Raw genomic sequence first — 15,707 nt, 5'->3', positions numbered from 1 at the left:
AATTACACATTTTATTATTATATGCTAAGAAAAGATAGATGCTGCTGACTTAAGACTGAAATCTCAAAAAAATATGTTCTGAGAAGCAATTATTCAATAATAATATTAATAAAAGTTGTAGAAATAAAATATGATTAGTCATGGAAATTACTATGGTCTTACCTCTTTTCTGTTTTTATCTAAATTTGAAATGCAAATGTTCTGTAAGTATGTATTTCTATAACTCTCCTCTAATTGCTTACGAAAATGTTTTCCTGGAAATACAAATCTATTTAAATTTTTATCTTGAGCACTTATTTTATTATCTTTGCTTGTTTTTTGATATTGATTATTTAAAGTTTTTTTGGTGAAATTTGATCTCCGATTCTTATCAAATTTCTTCTGTTCATAATCTTTTCTTGATAATTCCTCCTGAAAACAAGAAATCAAACAATTTCAAAATGGTTAATAAAAAAAAAAAGGTAAAATGGTAAAAAAAAAATTTAAATAATAAAATTTAGTCTTGTATTAGATGATATAATTTAACAAATCAGAGAACCTTTTTCTTTTTTAAAATAAAAATAGCTTTCATTCAATATTTATTTTTCTAAGATTGAGTTCTAAATTTTCTTTTCTCCTTCTCCACCTTAGCTCCCTCCTCCTCAAGACAGCAAGCAATCTGTCATAGAATGCCTTTGTTTTAAAAACTAAATAATCATACAATAAAACAACTAGTCAATAATTTATAAATTATGCTCTAGGGAAGTTAGGTGGTGCAGTGAATAGAACACTAGCCTTGAATTCAGGAGGACCCGAGTTCAAATTTGATTTCAGACACTTAATACTTCCTTGCTATGTGACCCTGAGCAAGTCACTTAACCCCAATTGCCTCAGAAAAATAAAATAAATAAATTTTGCTTTGATTTACATTTTATATATACTAGGTATCTACATTTTCAGGGCAGTTGTGATAAAAGTTTAGACCTATTCTCACAAGGCCCACAATCTAATATGAGAATGAGACAAATAGTAGTGATGCAAAATAACATCAGAAAAGTTAATCACAAAATATGAGAAGAGATACATGAATTGATTGAGAGCAAAAACAGGACAAGATTCATAATAACTAAGAAAATATAAATTAGGCCAGCTCTAAAACACAATTTAAGTCATGTCAAATTCAAAAGTTGATGCTGACTCCAGCAGGCATGTAAGACACATACCCTCTTCCTCTTTTTTAAAGAGACTACAATCTAAAAGTATAAGAAGTTATATGTATGGCAGATCAAATCTTGTTACAAGATATCTTTGCTTACTTTTTTGAAAATGAGAGCTATTAATGGTGTAGTGTTTACTGAGATGTGATTAATATATCAAAGTGAAATTTATCAATAAAAAACATACATTAAAGAACTATAAAATCAAGTGATCTAAGAGGTCCAAGAGAGAAGAGACAGACAAGGAGATAATAAAATTGTGAGAGGAATTTCAGGAAATATGTAGGAATTTAAGAGGACAGCAGAGGAAGGGAGAATATCCCAAGAACAGACAACAGTTGAGAGGTGCCACTGACTATGGTGTGCATGCACAATTTGGTCAGAAGGTCCTGCAGACCTAGCAAAGGATATGACCCTTGGCAGGCAAAAAAAGCCCCTGAAGATGTCTGAAGGGAAGTGGCACAACCAGGTATGCATGTATCTGATTTTGAAAAGGAAGATTAGACTGACAGAAATATGAAGGATAATTGGAATGGGAGAAAAAGGGGAGGAAAAACTGTTAAGAGGTAACGGTGATAGAAAAGGAAGATGAAAATGTGTTATGTATTGATATGGTGGCAGTGAAAATACGATAACAGATGGATTTAGAAGATGTTGGGAAGACAAAGTCAACAGGATAAGATATCTATCCATTTGCAGTTGAAGGTAAGACAGAGGAAACTGATAGAAACTGATAGTACTGATAGAAACAGTTTGAAATCCAAAAGAACAGACATGTGGAGGAATACACATGAATCTGAGGTGCCAGTAGACTTCAGCTAATGAAGTCCTTCTTATAGCTAGGTGAAGATACAAAGACTTAGAGAAAATATCAATCAAAAGTGATTGAGAAGCTAAAAAGACTTAAGTCAACACAATTATTCTCATGCCAGGAAGAAATAGATTATCTAAAAGAAAGGTATACTACTCAATAATCCTCCATGTTGCAAAGAAACCAAGAAAAATAAAGGCTAGAAAAAGGCATAGAATTTTAATTATAAAGTCACTGGCAACCTTTGGAAGAGCAGTTTCAGTGTTGTCCTGGGGATATAAACCAAATTTTAAAAGATTAAAAAAGAAAAGTCATTCTTAGTAATACAATGATCCAAGGTTATTTTGAGGGACTTTTGATGAAAAATGCTATCATCATTTCCCCCCCAGAAATTTGGCTATGAAGAGCAGGAGAGAAATGAGACCAAAAGGCCAAAGAAAGCATTTTTAGTAGTAAGAAAAACTGAACATGTCTATAAGCAAGGAGCAAGAAATAAGAAGGGGAGGAGGAGAAACTGAAGATAAGAAATACAATTAATTAATAAACCTTTATTAAGGACCAGGATGTGGGATAAGACCCCGAAGGATGTAGGAGAGGATCTAAAAGTGAGATAGAGGAGTTGGCCTTAGTAAGCAGAGAAAAGAAAATAGATCCTGATCCTAGGAAGTTTTTTTAGAATGTAGAGGATACATGAAGGCATTCCTGATGAATTAACTCAAATCTGAGAGTGAATAGGCTGCTGTATTATCTGTAGACAGTGAGGCAAGACATAGGATATTAAGAGAAAAGAAAAAAAAAAAAAAAAAAAAAAAGGCAGAAGATTGTTAACTGTTAATTGTCAACTGCCACTGGATCCCTGGGAGATATTGTGGTTAGACCAAGTTTCATTATAAAAATACAGATACTTTTAAGAATTCAAAAAATTTTATGACTAGGAGAAATTTGAAGATTAATTGAATCACAACAGGGAACTCAGGAAAACTTGAAAAGATTATTCAATTTGTCATATTGAGCTCCTGGCATAGTTAGGATTTCTGGCACTAGAAGTACATACAATACTGTCTCAGTTTTTAAAACTTCATAATGGCATCATAAAATACATTTTCCAAAAATAAGGTTTAAAAACCAGTTTTTAAAGTTGTTTTTGTTTTTAAATGCTTGTATTATTTCAGTCAATTTCTTGTCCATTATAAAGCCATTTTAAGGTCATTATAAAACTTTCCCAATTAAAAGAAAAACTGGCAAAATAGGCTTGCTATTATTAAGAATATTGATAAGAATCGTGTGACAGTATTAGGTACATAACAGAAACAATTACAAATGTGTTTACCAGTTTCAAGTCAAAATCAATGTTAGATCAATGTCATCCTTTAAAAGAAAGTCTCATTTACTCTTCATAGTTTTTCCAAATCATACCTGAATTTCCTGAGTGATTATTTTAATCCATTCATCCACTGCCTTTCTAATACGAAATTTCTCCAACATTTCTCTAAAGAGAAAAAAAGATAACTTCCATTGGATTAGTCTCTAATGATATCGGAACTAGGATCAAATACAATTTCTTTCTATAAATATTTATCTTCTTGCTGTCTAGTCTTATCATCTATAAAAGCAAACTGATGTTACTAATCTTCCTGACCAAAATATATGAAGAAAAAAAAAAAAAAAGAAATACACTAATACAAGCAAACATAACAAAGATGAAGTAACTTGTTAATGGAAAAAACAAAGGTACATTCTGGCTTCATCAGTAAAATTAATGAAATAGTATATACATTTGCAAACTCCTAATTGCATTTTGTTTATGTGTCACATATTAAATAGACTGGAAAACCTCTTCTGATCATTAAAGAAAAACACAGGTAGAACAATCCAACTGCTTGAAAATATTACAAAACCTGTAAAATTGATAAATTCATTGAAAACCTAAGAGGTACAGAGTAATAAGATACCAACAACTTTATTACCTGTTAGTAGCCAGGGCATTAATAAAGGAATACATGGCAGCTCCATCTTTTGCATGAATAATAGCTTCAAGGTTTTCTTCAAGTACTTTTTTATTATTTTGCACTCCTCTTAAAATTTTTTCAGCATTTTTCAAAATAGATCTTGCTGTTTTGGTTGACTTAGGATGTAATGGACTCTTTGGAAGGTCATCAACTCTAAAGGTGTTTAAAGATTCTTCTGGCTACAATAAAATTGAATAAAAATGAATAAATGCTTGTTAACAGGCTATATAAAATCTCATGAACTTTTATGTACCTTTTTTGTTTGCTTGTTTTTGATTAACAAGATCTTATATTCTTTCCTTCCCTCGTATTTTGAGAAAAAACTCTCTTCATATTAAGGAAAAAAAAAATCCTTGTAACACATATGCACCTAATATTGACCATCACTCAAAACATACACCTCCCTCTGCATCTTGAGTCCATCACTTTCAGAAGGCAGGCCTCTGGAATCCTGGTTGTCTGAATACTTAAAAGGTCTATTTGTTTTTAGAATGTTGCTATTGTCTACATTTCTCTCTTGGTTCTGTTCATTGCATAATTTACATAAGGCTTCCCGAGTATTTTGGAAACTTTGGATCATTTCTTACAGCACAAAAATATTTCATTACATTGATGTTATAATTCATTCCCCAATGAATGGACATTCCTTCAGTTTACAACTCTTTTGAGAAAAAATACTATTATAAATATTTTTGAACACATGCATCATTTTCCTCTTCCTTTGATCTCTTTGTACTACAAAATTGGAGATTATAACCCATTCATCTCTAATTATTCAATATAATTCTAGTTTTTGTTCTCCCTAAAATTAAATACAAAGTTTATTTAGTCCCCATTATTATTAACATTTTCTCCCTCATTTTAAGTCAAGACAATCAACAACAAAATAAATCAAGCCTTCTAGCATTAGTGAATTTCTAAGTGGTAAATGCTCATAGTGAAAATTTAACAATTCACTTTCTCAGCCTGATATAAACTGGCTCCTATACACCCCTATCTCCAGGTTAGGAAGAGTTTTAAATGCCAACATAATCTGATATTTGAGCATAGATGTGACAAGGAGCTAAACAAGTTTTCTGAATAGGTAGGGTGAGGTAAATCTTTACTTTAGGAAAATCACTGTGGCTGCAGAATGGACTTAAGATTAAGAGATAAAGTAGAAAACTACTGCAATAGTTCAAGAAGGAAGAGATGGGGTCCTGAAATAGAGTTGTGGCTATATGAGTAGAGGGAAAAGAGAACATTTTTGAGAGATACTGTGAAGTGAGAAACAAGATTTGGCAACATATTATATGTTAAGTGAGAAAAAACAAAGTCAAGGATGGCAATAAAGTTGCATGACTGCTTTACTGTGAAGATAACAGTGCCTTCAATACAAATACAGAAATCTGAAAGAGGATGACTGAGGATGGGGGAAAAGATAATGGTTTCTGTTTTGGCCAAAGTTTGAGATACCTACAAGAAATTCAGCTCAAGATGTTCCAAAGTTATTTGATAATGACCTGGAACTCCAGAGAGAGACTACACAAATGAATATTCAGACACAAGAATCACTTAAATACATGTCATTGAACTTGTTGGATCCGATAATATCACCGAGACAATAGAGAAAAAAATAAGAAAAGGGCCCAAGATAAAGCATTCAATAACACCCATGTTTACACTCATGTTTAATGAAAGGGACTTGGATGACAGCTCAGCAAGGAGCACTGAGAAGAGTCAATTAAAGGGAGAACCAAGAGAGAAGTTCAACTTTCAGCTAGCAAGCACAAGTCATGTTCAGGAAGAAAGAGTAATGCAGAGGATCAAATTATGCAAAGGTCAAAAGTGATGAGGACTATGAAAAAGTCAATAAAACTTTCTAGTACCATGACATCTGATTAACTTTGTCTTTTATCTTTACTATTAATTTTTATTTAAAAATTTGTATTTACACATGAAATATGTAAATCACCTCTTTGTTCCTTCGACCAAGATCATAAAAGACATCATCAATGTGCCGAATAGTCTTTTCAGCTATTCCAAACTCTTCATGAGATGGAAATGAGTTAGGCTTCAGAGGGGCAACACCACTGGAAGGAAAAAAATACTTTCTAAAATATCATCCCTTCCATTGCAACAAAAACGTATGAAATACAAAACACATGTATGTCATGATGTCATACATTTTACCCTTTGATTATGTTCTCAATCAAAATATATTAGATTTCTAAGTATACAATTTAGCAATAAATTTTAAATCCTTTTAGCAAAAACCATCATTTTTTCAGTTTAGTGCTGGCATTCTTTTGTGAAGTATAAATACTTTATCTAAGTATACTCATCATAATTACATATGTGCATTTCAAGTAAGTGAAAATAATATGCACTTAATGTCACTAGAGACAAGAATATACTATGATATCTAGTCCTTCATGGTCTTCAATGTAAAGCATTAATATTCTAAGCCATTAACTGTTTTCTCCCTTCTGTTGTGATACTAAAACTTCCATTCAATCTTTTTCATAAGAGACACACAGTATTTTAGTTCTTTGGGGAAGTTAAATATAGATATGAAACACAAATGCAGTAATATTAGTAACCAAAGAATCTAAATTACAAAATAATCATATAATAGAAGACATTTTCAAATTTTAAAAAGTCTATTTTAAAATGATAATGAAAGGTTTTTTCTTTATGACTAAATGCAAATCAATTATGTTTAGTGGTCCACTAAAATGAATCCAATTAGAATATGTTTCACCTTATAAGGCACCTACTATCATGAAACAAAAGCCTAATAAACATCTCAAAGGTTTAATGTGCTAAGAGCAAGAGACCTTTCAGATTCAAGCATATGAAAATTTGTTTTTTTACATGAAAATTACTGAATTTTAAAACAGATGTATACTGATATGCCAAGGCCTTAAAAATAAATATGAATATTATCAACATAATTTAATTTCTAAATACTAAAAAAGACATGAGTTTAAAAATACTGAGAACTTCAATTTCTAATATGAATTCCAGATTCTAGCATGAGGAAGTTAATTCACGATAACACAAAGATTATGTTTAAAAAACAATTATTTTGTTTAAAAAAAGTAAAAATTTGCTACCAAATCATCTGAAATGTGTTGAAGATGCCTAACCAAAGATGAAAGAAAAGAAAGTCTTAAAGAAAATTTTTTATTTTAAAAAAAATTATTTTTAGTAATAGCTTTTTATTTTCAAAATACATACAAAGATAATTTTCAACATTCATCCTTACAAAACCTTGTGTTTCAAATTTTTCTTTCTCCCTTTGTCCTCCCCTAGACAGCAAGTAATCCAATATAAGTTAAACATCTTCAATTCTTCTAAACATATTTCCACATTTATCATGAGACATGAGAAAAATTAGATCAAAGGAAAAAGGAAAAAAAAAAAATCAGAAAAAAAAGCAAGCAAATAACAAAAAAGGTGAAAATATTATGATTCACAATCAGTCCCCATATTCCTCATTTCTTGAAACCACACTCATCATATCCTAGAACTATCCATAACTTGTCCCCATTTAGACTCTAAGAAAGTCTTTACTGCCACTTTACTTTTTAAAATCTAATTTAAAATCATTTTTTCTTTATATGTTAATATTTTCTTTTTTTCACTGCTAAAAAAATATACACTACATATTTAATAAAACTCCATACTAAGATTCTATTGCAATATTTCATCATGATACATAGCTTTTAAAGGTGACACCATTACAGAGAAAACTGTCAAATAAATAATAAGCTAGTAATAAGACTTCAAATATGAGTCCACCAAAAAACTGCAAAATGGACTTATTTTTATTTTTCCTATTTTTCATAATACTTTCTAAAGCTTTTATAAAATATAAAAGCATTTATAATTACAATTTCTTATGATAGGAAAATAATGTAAAACTTTAAAGAAAAAAAAATCTATTTTCCAGAACCTTGATGTTCTACAAAATGTAAATGATTTCTGGTAGAAAATTTCAATCCTAGGGACATTTTTATCTCTAAAATATTAAATAGCAAATGATGTTAAGTATCAAAAATTTTCCTACTTTCAGAAAGTTTCTCAAAAGGAGAACTATTTCTTTTATTTTGCTTAATATCTTATTTTTTTAATAATAGGTTTTTATTTTCAAAATATATGCAAAGATAGTTTTCAATATTCACCCTTGCAAAACTTTGGGTTCCAAATTTTGCTGTGTCCTTTGCTCTTCCCCTCTCCTAGAGACAGCAAACAATTCAATATATATTAAACATGTGCAATTCTTCTATGTACTTTTCTACATTTATCATGCTGCATAAGAAAAATCAGATCAAAAATGGAAAAAATGAAAAAATATTTCTTGATATTCTATGAAGTCTCTTTTATTACTAGGATATTTCAATTTTGGGATCTCCTAAACCAGGGATGGGGAACTTTTTTTTCTGACAAGGGTTATCTTAACACTTACAACAACATTCGCAGGCCAAACAAAATTATCAACTGATAGAACTCCCAAGCAGTGGAAGACTGCTGTTGCCTGTTGTTGCTTTGGCAAGACCAGACCAAATTATTTCATTGGCCTTATACAACCCAATTCAATTATACATTCTCCACCCCTGCCCTATACCCACATTTATAGGGGTTCATCAATATATTTTAATCAATGTATCTCATCAACATATTTGGATATTGTTCCCTGTCAAAATTATTCTGTTAACTTGCTCTGTAAGTGGTCTCCCTAATTAGATTCCAAGCTCCTTAGGGGTAAGGACTCTTGCCTCTTTTTGTATTCTTAGCATTTAGCACAGTGCTTGGCACAGTAGATACTTGACAAATGTTTACTGAATAAATGAATACCCAAATTCAATCAGCTACAAAATTTTATAAATATAAATACAATGTATCTTTTTTTTTTTTTTTTTGGCTGAGGAAATTGGGGTTAAGTGACTTGCCCAGGGTCACCCAGCTAGGAAGTGTTAAGTGTCTGAGACCAGATTTGAACTCAGGTCCTCCTGACTTCAGGGCTGGTGCTCTATCCACTGCACCACCTAGCTGCCCCACAACGTATCTTGAATCAATTCTATTCTCTCTGTGTAATTGCTTCCTTAGTGGTACCTCTACTTCTAGCCTCTCCCTACTCCAATCTATCCTCTACACCAGTGGTCCTCAAACTTTTTAAATATGGGGCCAGTTTACTGTTCCTCAGACTGTTGAAGGGCTGGACTATAGTAAAAATAAAAACTCACACTCTGTCACCCCTCAGCCCATTTGCCATAACCCTGCGGGCTGCATAAATGTCCTCAGTGGGCCACATCTGACCCGCAGGCTATAGTTTGAGAACCCCTGCTCTACACAAATGTCTAATTGATATTTCTAAAATTAATTACCTTAATCAATAAACTCTAGTACCTTCTTAGGTACTAAGAGATTAATTAGTTACAGCAGAGGTTAAGTGAAGTCTGTGACTTAAAAAAAAAAAAATTATTAATAGTACTTCAACATAATTTGTTTCCTTTGCAATTCTAAGTATTTTATTTTATTCACTTAAAAACATTATTTTAAGAAGGGGTATAGAGGCTTTATCAGACAGACAAAGGGATTCATGACACAAAAAAGACTAAGCATAACTACAAAAGAAAAAAATATAATCTCTTTTGGTTCATATTTAAAGCCCTTCACATTCCAGATCCAAATCATATTTCCAAACCAATTTCACTTAAAATTCCAGACAAAGTATGTTACTTGCTATTTCATTTACACTAAAGTTCCATCATTTGTCTCCATATATTTGCATGGACGATCCCTCATGCCTGAAATGCTCTCTCTTCTCACCTCAGCCAGTGATAATTCCTAGCTTGGCTAAATTGATTCTTCCAAGGTTTTCCTGATCCCTTCTCATCCACGTTCAGCCAATAATAGGTAGTCTATCACCTCAGGAAAGTAATTTCACTAAATAAGAATTCAGTCTCCTCAGCTACAAAATGAGGATTTTCAGATCTCAGTTGACTGATCTAAATATAATGATCTAAGTGTAACACAATAAGCTACAAAACTATAATTTCTCAAAATTTATAAAGATGCTTATGTCTAAACTTTCTATTTTTCTCTTTTTGATAAACAGATACAACATCTTTTACTCCATTCACTCTTTTTTTTTTTTTTTTTTTTTTACCTGTCTCTCAGAGGATCCTGCTTTATTCTTGATTTGGCTAGTAAAATTCCTTCTGAAGATGTACTCTCTTTTATTTGGGTATCCTGACTATTTAGGATCTGCTCCAATAATCTTCCATGTCCTGTGAAGCAAAAATAGTTTCAAGTACCATTATCAATGAAAAAAACTAATACTACTTCAACAACAATACTGTATGAGGATGTATTCTGATGGAAGTGGAAATCTTCAACATAAAGAAGATCCAACTCACTTCCAGTTGATCAATGATGGACAGAGGTAGCTACACCCAGAGAAGAAACACTGGGAGGGGAATGTAAATTGTTAGCACTAATATCTGTCTGCCCAGGTTGCATGTACCTTCGGATTCTAATGTTTATTGTCCAACAAGAAAATGATATTCACACACATGTATTGTACTTAGACTATATTGTAACACATGTAAAATGTATGGTATTGCCTGTCGTCGGGGGGAGGGAATAGAGAGAGGGGGGGTAATTTGGAAAAATGAATACAAGGGATAATATTATAAAATATATATATATATAAAAAAAAAAAAAACTAATACTATGTAAAACCTAGTCTTTTATATAACTAGAAATATAACTGAAATACAAAATTAACTGAATTTATTTTATAATAATACTAAACATTAACAGCAAAAAAATTAACATTTCTGTGAAATATATTTGTGTACAGAATTCTATGTGATACCATCAGTAGTAACCTAAGGAGGAAAAAAATATCGAACTAGGACTATGACTACTAAATTAAAATGATTTGGTTTCAAAATTCAGCAGAATTTGAGTATTATAAAATAGGTAATAGTAGGCAGATTTTCACTCTCTTTTCCATTAAATTTCTTAATGATTTCATCTGCTATTTCTTTTCCTAAAATACATTTTTATTTTGATATTTAGGAATCTCTTCCTAAAATAAATTACAAGTTCTTTTAAATAAAAATTATTCTTCAGTACTTAAATATCTCCACTAGCTTAGAAAACCATGTTCCATCTATATTTACCTAAACAAATAATCACAAATTAGATTAAAAAACATATCACTGGTCATGCTTATTAAATACAAAATTCACAAATGTTTTAAAATTATGCTAGGCAAGAAATATCTCCAATTTAATAAAGTATAATAAAGATGAATGAAAAATCCTACATTCAGGGTGAAAAAAAATTTAACAATGAAAGTACAAAATGACTGAAAATGCCTAGACAGCATCATGTGACAAAGATCTAAAGGGTGTTCATGGACTGCAACATAACTTAGATCCTCAAAAAGCTTTTATCAAATGAATAGAAGAATAACATCCAGAATTAAGGAGATAACAGTCTCACTATCTCAGCACTGACAAACCACATATAAAGAATTAAATTAGGCGCAGCTAGGTGGCACAGTGGATAGAGCACCAGCCTTGAATTCAGGAGGACCCGAGTTCAAATCTGGTCTCAGACACTTAACACTTCCTAGCTATGTGACCCTGGGCAAGTCACTTACCCTCAGCCTAAAAAAAAAAAAAAAAAAAAAAAAAAAAAAAAAAAAAAAAAAAAATTAAATTGAATTCTAATATTTTTATTAGAGATAATCTCAAAGTTCTATGAAATCTTCCTTTTCATTGTAGATACTTAAGAGCTATAAAAAAATAACAGGAAAGTATTCAAATTCTAAGGAATTATTAAACTAACACATTTCTTAAATGATGCCTGTGCTTATATTGTTTTGTTACAGTTATGATAGGACTTCAGTATGGAACTCCATGGATGCTAAATGGTCCTAATATCCATAAAGCATGTAGGCAAGAGTTTTTCCCTCCCACATTATTTTTAAACTATTTTTTATTTAACCCCATGTCAAATAGTTAATGCTCTCAACTCTTCTCCCAATTTCTGCTCCCAATAAAAAACTTCCCCATCAAGCCTGATAGTGATATGACCTTGACAACACCTCTATTACATCTATTAAGAATATCCCTGTTGTTCTCATTTGATGAAACTAAAATTATGTCTATTCATATGAAAAGGTGTTCCAAATCACTATTGATCAGAGAAATGCAAATTAAGACAACTCTGAGATACCACTATACACAAGTCAGATTGGCTAAAATCACAGGAAAAGATAATGATGAATGTTGGAGGGGATGTGGGGAAACTGGGACACTGATACATTGTTGGTGGAGTTGTGAATGGATCCAACCATTCTGGAGAGCAATTTGGAACTATGCTCAAAAAGTTATCAAATTGTGCATACCCTTTGATCCAGCAGTGTTACCAATGGGCTTTAATATCCCAAAAAGATATTAAAGAAGGGAAAGGGACCCACATGTGCAAAAATGTCTGTGGCAGCCCTTTTTGTAGTGGCTAGAAACTGGAAACTGAATGGATGCCCATCAAATAGAGAATGGCTGAGTAAATTGTGGTATATCAATGTTATGGAATATTATTGTTCTGTAAGAAATTACCAACAGGATGAATACAGAGAGGTTTGGAGAGACTAACATGAACTGATGCTAAGTGAAATGAGCAGAACCAGGAGATCATTACACACTACAACAACAATACTGTATGAGGATCAATTCTAACGGACGTGGCTCTCTTCAACAATGAAAGAATCCAAATCAGTTCCAATTGATCTGTAATGAACAGAACCAGCTACACCCAGCGAAAGAACAATGGGAAATGAGTGTAAACCACAACATAGCATTTACACTCTTTCTGTTATTGTTTGCTTGCATTTTTGTTTTTCTTCCTAAGTTATTTTTACCTTCTTTCTAAATCCAATTTTTCTTGTGTATCAAGACAACTGCATAAATATGTATACTTATATTGTATTTAACATATTTAACATGTATGGGATTACCTGCCATCTAGGGGAGGGGTGCCGAAAAGGAGGGGAAAAGTTGGAACAGAAGTTTTCACAAGGGCCAATGTTGAAAAATTACCCATGCATATGTTTTGTCAATAAAAAGCTATTTAAAAAAAAGAAAAAAGAATGTCCCTTTTGATATTTGGCATCAATTATCTATTCTCCATCAAACCCATTTTTAGGATATATAACTTCATCTGAAATCCAACACTGAACAAGTTTCAAGCAAGGACACTTTCATTCAAAGCTGTTGCTGACTCCCCCAACTATTAATGGCTTTCTTCTTTACCTTCTCTGCATTTATTTCATTTTATTATTTATATTATTTTATTTATTTGCTTATTTTATCCTGTGTATGTATATATACACATCACATATGTCCATGTTGGCTCTACAACAGAATGTAAGTTGTTTGAGAACAAGAACTAGAAGAACATGGATTTAGAGGTAGAAGGGACCTCTAAGTCATCTACTACATCTTCCTCAGTTTTTATAAATGATCTGCCCAGTGTCCCACAAGTAATAAACAGCTGACCCTGAATGTGAATTCAGATCTTCTGACTCCAAAGTCAGTGTCTGCTCTGTGGTATCTTAATGCCTAGATGATAGCAATTCAAAAGTCAAATAAGTCAACAAATAAAAACAACAATTTTTAAATGTTCATTTATACCCAAATATATGATAAGTTTTATTATGAAAACATGCTTATTAAGTTCTTTGTGATCAAGATCTATTTGTGTTTATATCTATATAGTCAGCCTCTTTTGTATACAAATCTAATCCCAAATCTATAATATGCAGTATTACTAGAGTAACTATTTTACTGCATGCTAATAGCTTAATTTAAAACAAAAACTCCAGAACATTATTTTTTTTTTCCTCCTAAGGCTGGGGTTAAGTGACTTGCCCAGGGTCACACAGCTAGGAAGTGTCAAGTGTTTGAGACCAAATTTGAACTCGGGTCCTCCTGAATTCAGGTCTGGTGCTCTATCCACTGTGCCACCTAGCTGCCCCCAGAACATTATTTTTAGTTTATTTCCAAGAAAGGGATTTGTCATTTACCTCCTGATCTACTACTTTCTTCTGTTTTATTCAAAGTCAATTGTCATACTTTAAAGTCTTAAGATTATTTCTTTCTTTTTTTTTTTAACTTTGTTTACCAGCACCTAGCACTCTAGCATATAGTAAACACTTAATAAAGCTTGTTGAATGTCACAAAGATTTTATTAAAAAAAAAAAAAAAAAAAAAAAACTAAGCTCGATAGCTTACACTTTAGGAGAGATTCTGAGAAGCAGAGAATGCATGTGGTATAGCAGATTAAACAGATGGCCTTGTGATCAGAAGATATAAATTCAAATCCAAACTCTAATATATGCTGTGAAACTAAAAGCAATTGGTATGACCTCAAACTATTTCCAGGAAACTGTTATAAATATGGTACAGAACTGTTCCCCATAATACATAAAATAATAAATCCAGACTTTAGCAAAAATTAATAAGCTGAATATATCTAGAAGACTTGCAAGGATAGTGAGAATCGTGTTATATGAGGAAGGATTAAAGGACTTACTGAAGTTTAGCATGGGGAAAAGAAAACTATGGAAGGACACAAATACCCCTCTTCAAACACATGATAGGATGTCATGTGGAAGAAACATTGAGTTTATATTGTATAACTTTAAAGAAGAATAGGCAGAAAGTAAGGAGAAGGATGACTTCTTAACAAGTAGGGCTATATGAAAATGAAATGAACAGCCCATTAAGCAATGAACTCCTCCTCATCACTTAAGAGTTCTAAAGTGGAAGACTGCTGGACATTTTATGGAGCAGATTCCTGCACTGATCATTCAAATAAATTATAAGATCCCTAACAAGTTCTGGACTTTCCAATTCTAATATTAGTTAATATTAATTATTCTGTAATGGAGAAAATGACAAAAAATATACAGATAATTCCAGTATGACAAACATCATAATATATGAAATAAATAACAATAAACTATAAAGTTTTAAAGTTCTAAATCCAAAATTATTAATGCACACAAGCCAAATATAAGCTTTTATATCTTTATATGTATAAGTAGTCTTAGTTTTTCCTAGAATCTTTCAGTTGGACTGAAATAAGGTAATCAATAAACATTTATTAAGCACCTAATATGTACCAGGCACTGTACTAAAGAAATACAAAGAGACAAAATCCAGTCTTTGACCTTAAGGAGCTCACAATATAATGGGAGAGACAACAAACAAGCTATATATACAAGATAAATGGGAAATAATTAACAGAGAAAAGGCACTTGAATTTAGAGGGGTTGGGAAAGGCATGAGTCACTAAACAAAGAATATTTTTTCTGCCTAAACAGAGCAAGGATACAACAAGGTAACAAGAACATTTAGCTTCTCTGGCCTTAAACCATCTTCTGGAAATAGGATTGGTCAATGTGTTATTAATGGATGGCAATTCATGTAGTCTCAGGCACTCATCAAGTCTGAGAGGCAGCAAATATACATGGCACTGGGACTTTTTATGCTCCCAGACCAGGAAACTCCATCAGGCAATTGAACTATCAGATAGCATCTGGCAGAAAACTGAGTCAGGGAAGTCAGAGAAGCTGCATCAGGAAAACAATGGTCCTATCACAGTTATAGTGTCATGATATAT

At 31.8% G+C, this 15,707-nt stretch overlaps 1 protein-coding gene across 5 annotated transcripts in view; it reads right to left on the bottom strand.

Annotated features, from left to right (window-relative positions):
- KIAA0586 (KIAA0586 ortholog) overlaps positions 1-15,707 on the bottom strand; it is a 147,681-nt gene that overhangs the window by 80,374 nt on the left and 51,600 nt on the right. For all 5 annotated transcript variants that reach the window (XM_074290227.1, XM_074290226.1, XM_074290223.1 and 2 more), the window contains exons 10-14: positions 10,174-10,294; positions 5,971-6,088; positions 3,975-4,195; positions 3,424-3,496; positions 163-411 (exon numbers count right to left, since the gene is read on the bottom strand). In XM_074290227.1, the coding sequence (XP_074146328.1) occupies positions 163-411; positions 3,424-3,496; positions 3,975-4,195; positions 5,971-6,088; positions 10,174-10,294 (782 nt within the window). The remainder of the gene's footprint in view (positions 1-162; positions 412-3,423; positions 3,497-3,974; positions 4,196-5,970; positions 6,089-10,173; positions 10,295-15,707) is intronic.

Source organism: Sminthopsis crassicaudata, chromosome 2, assembly GCF_048593235.1.
Source record: "Sminthopsis crassicaudata isolate SCR6 chromosome 2, ASM4859323v1, whole genome shotgun sequence".
Classification (NCBI taxonomy): Eukaryota; Metazoa; Chordata; class Mammalia; order Dasyuromorphia; family Dasyuridae; genus Sminthopsis; species Sminthopsis crassicaudata.
The sequence above is the reverse complement of the archived record's forward strand: the minus strand, read 5'-3'. Positions and strand labels throughout refer to the sequence as shown.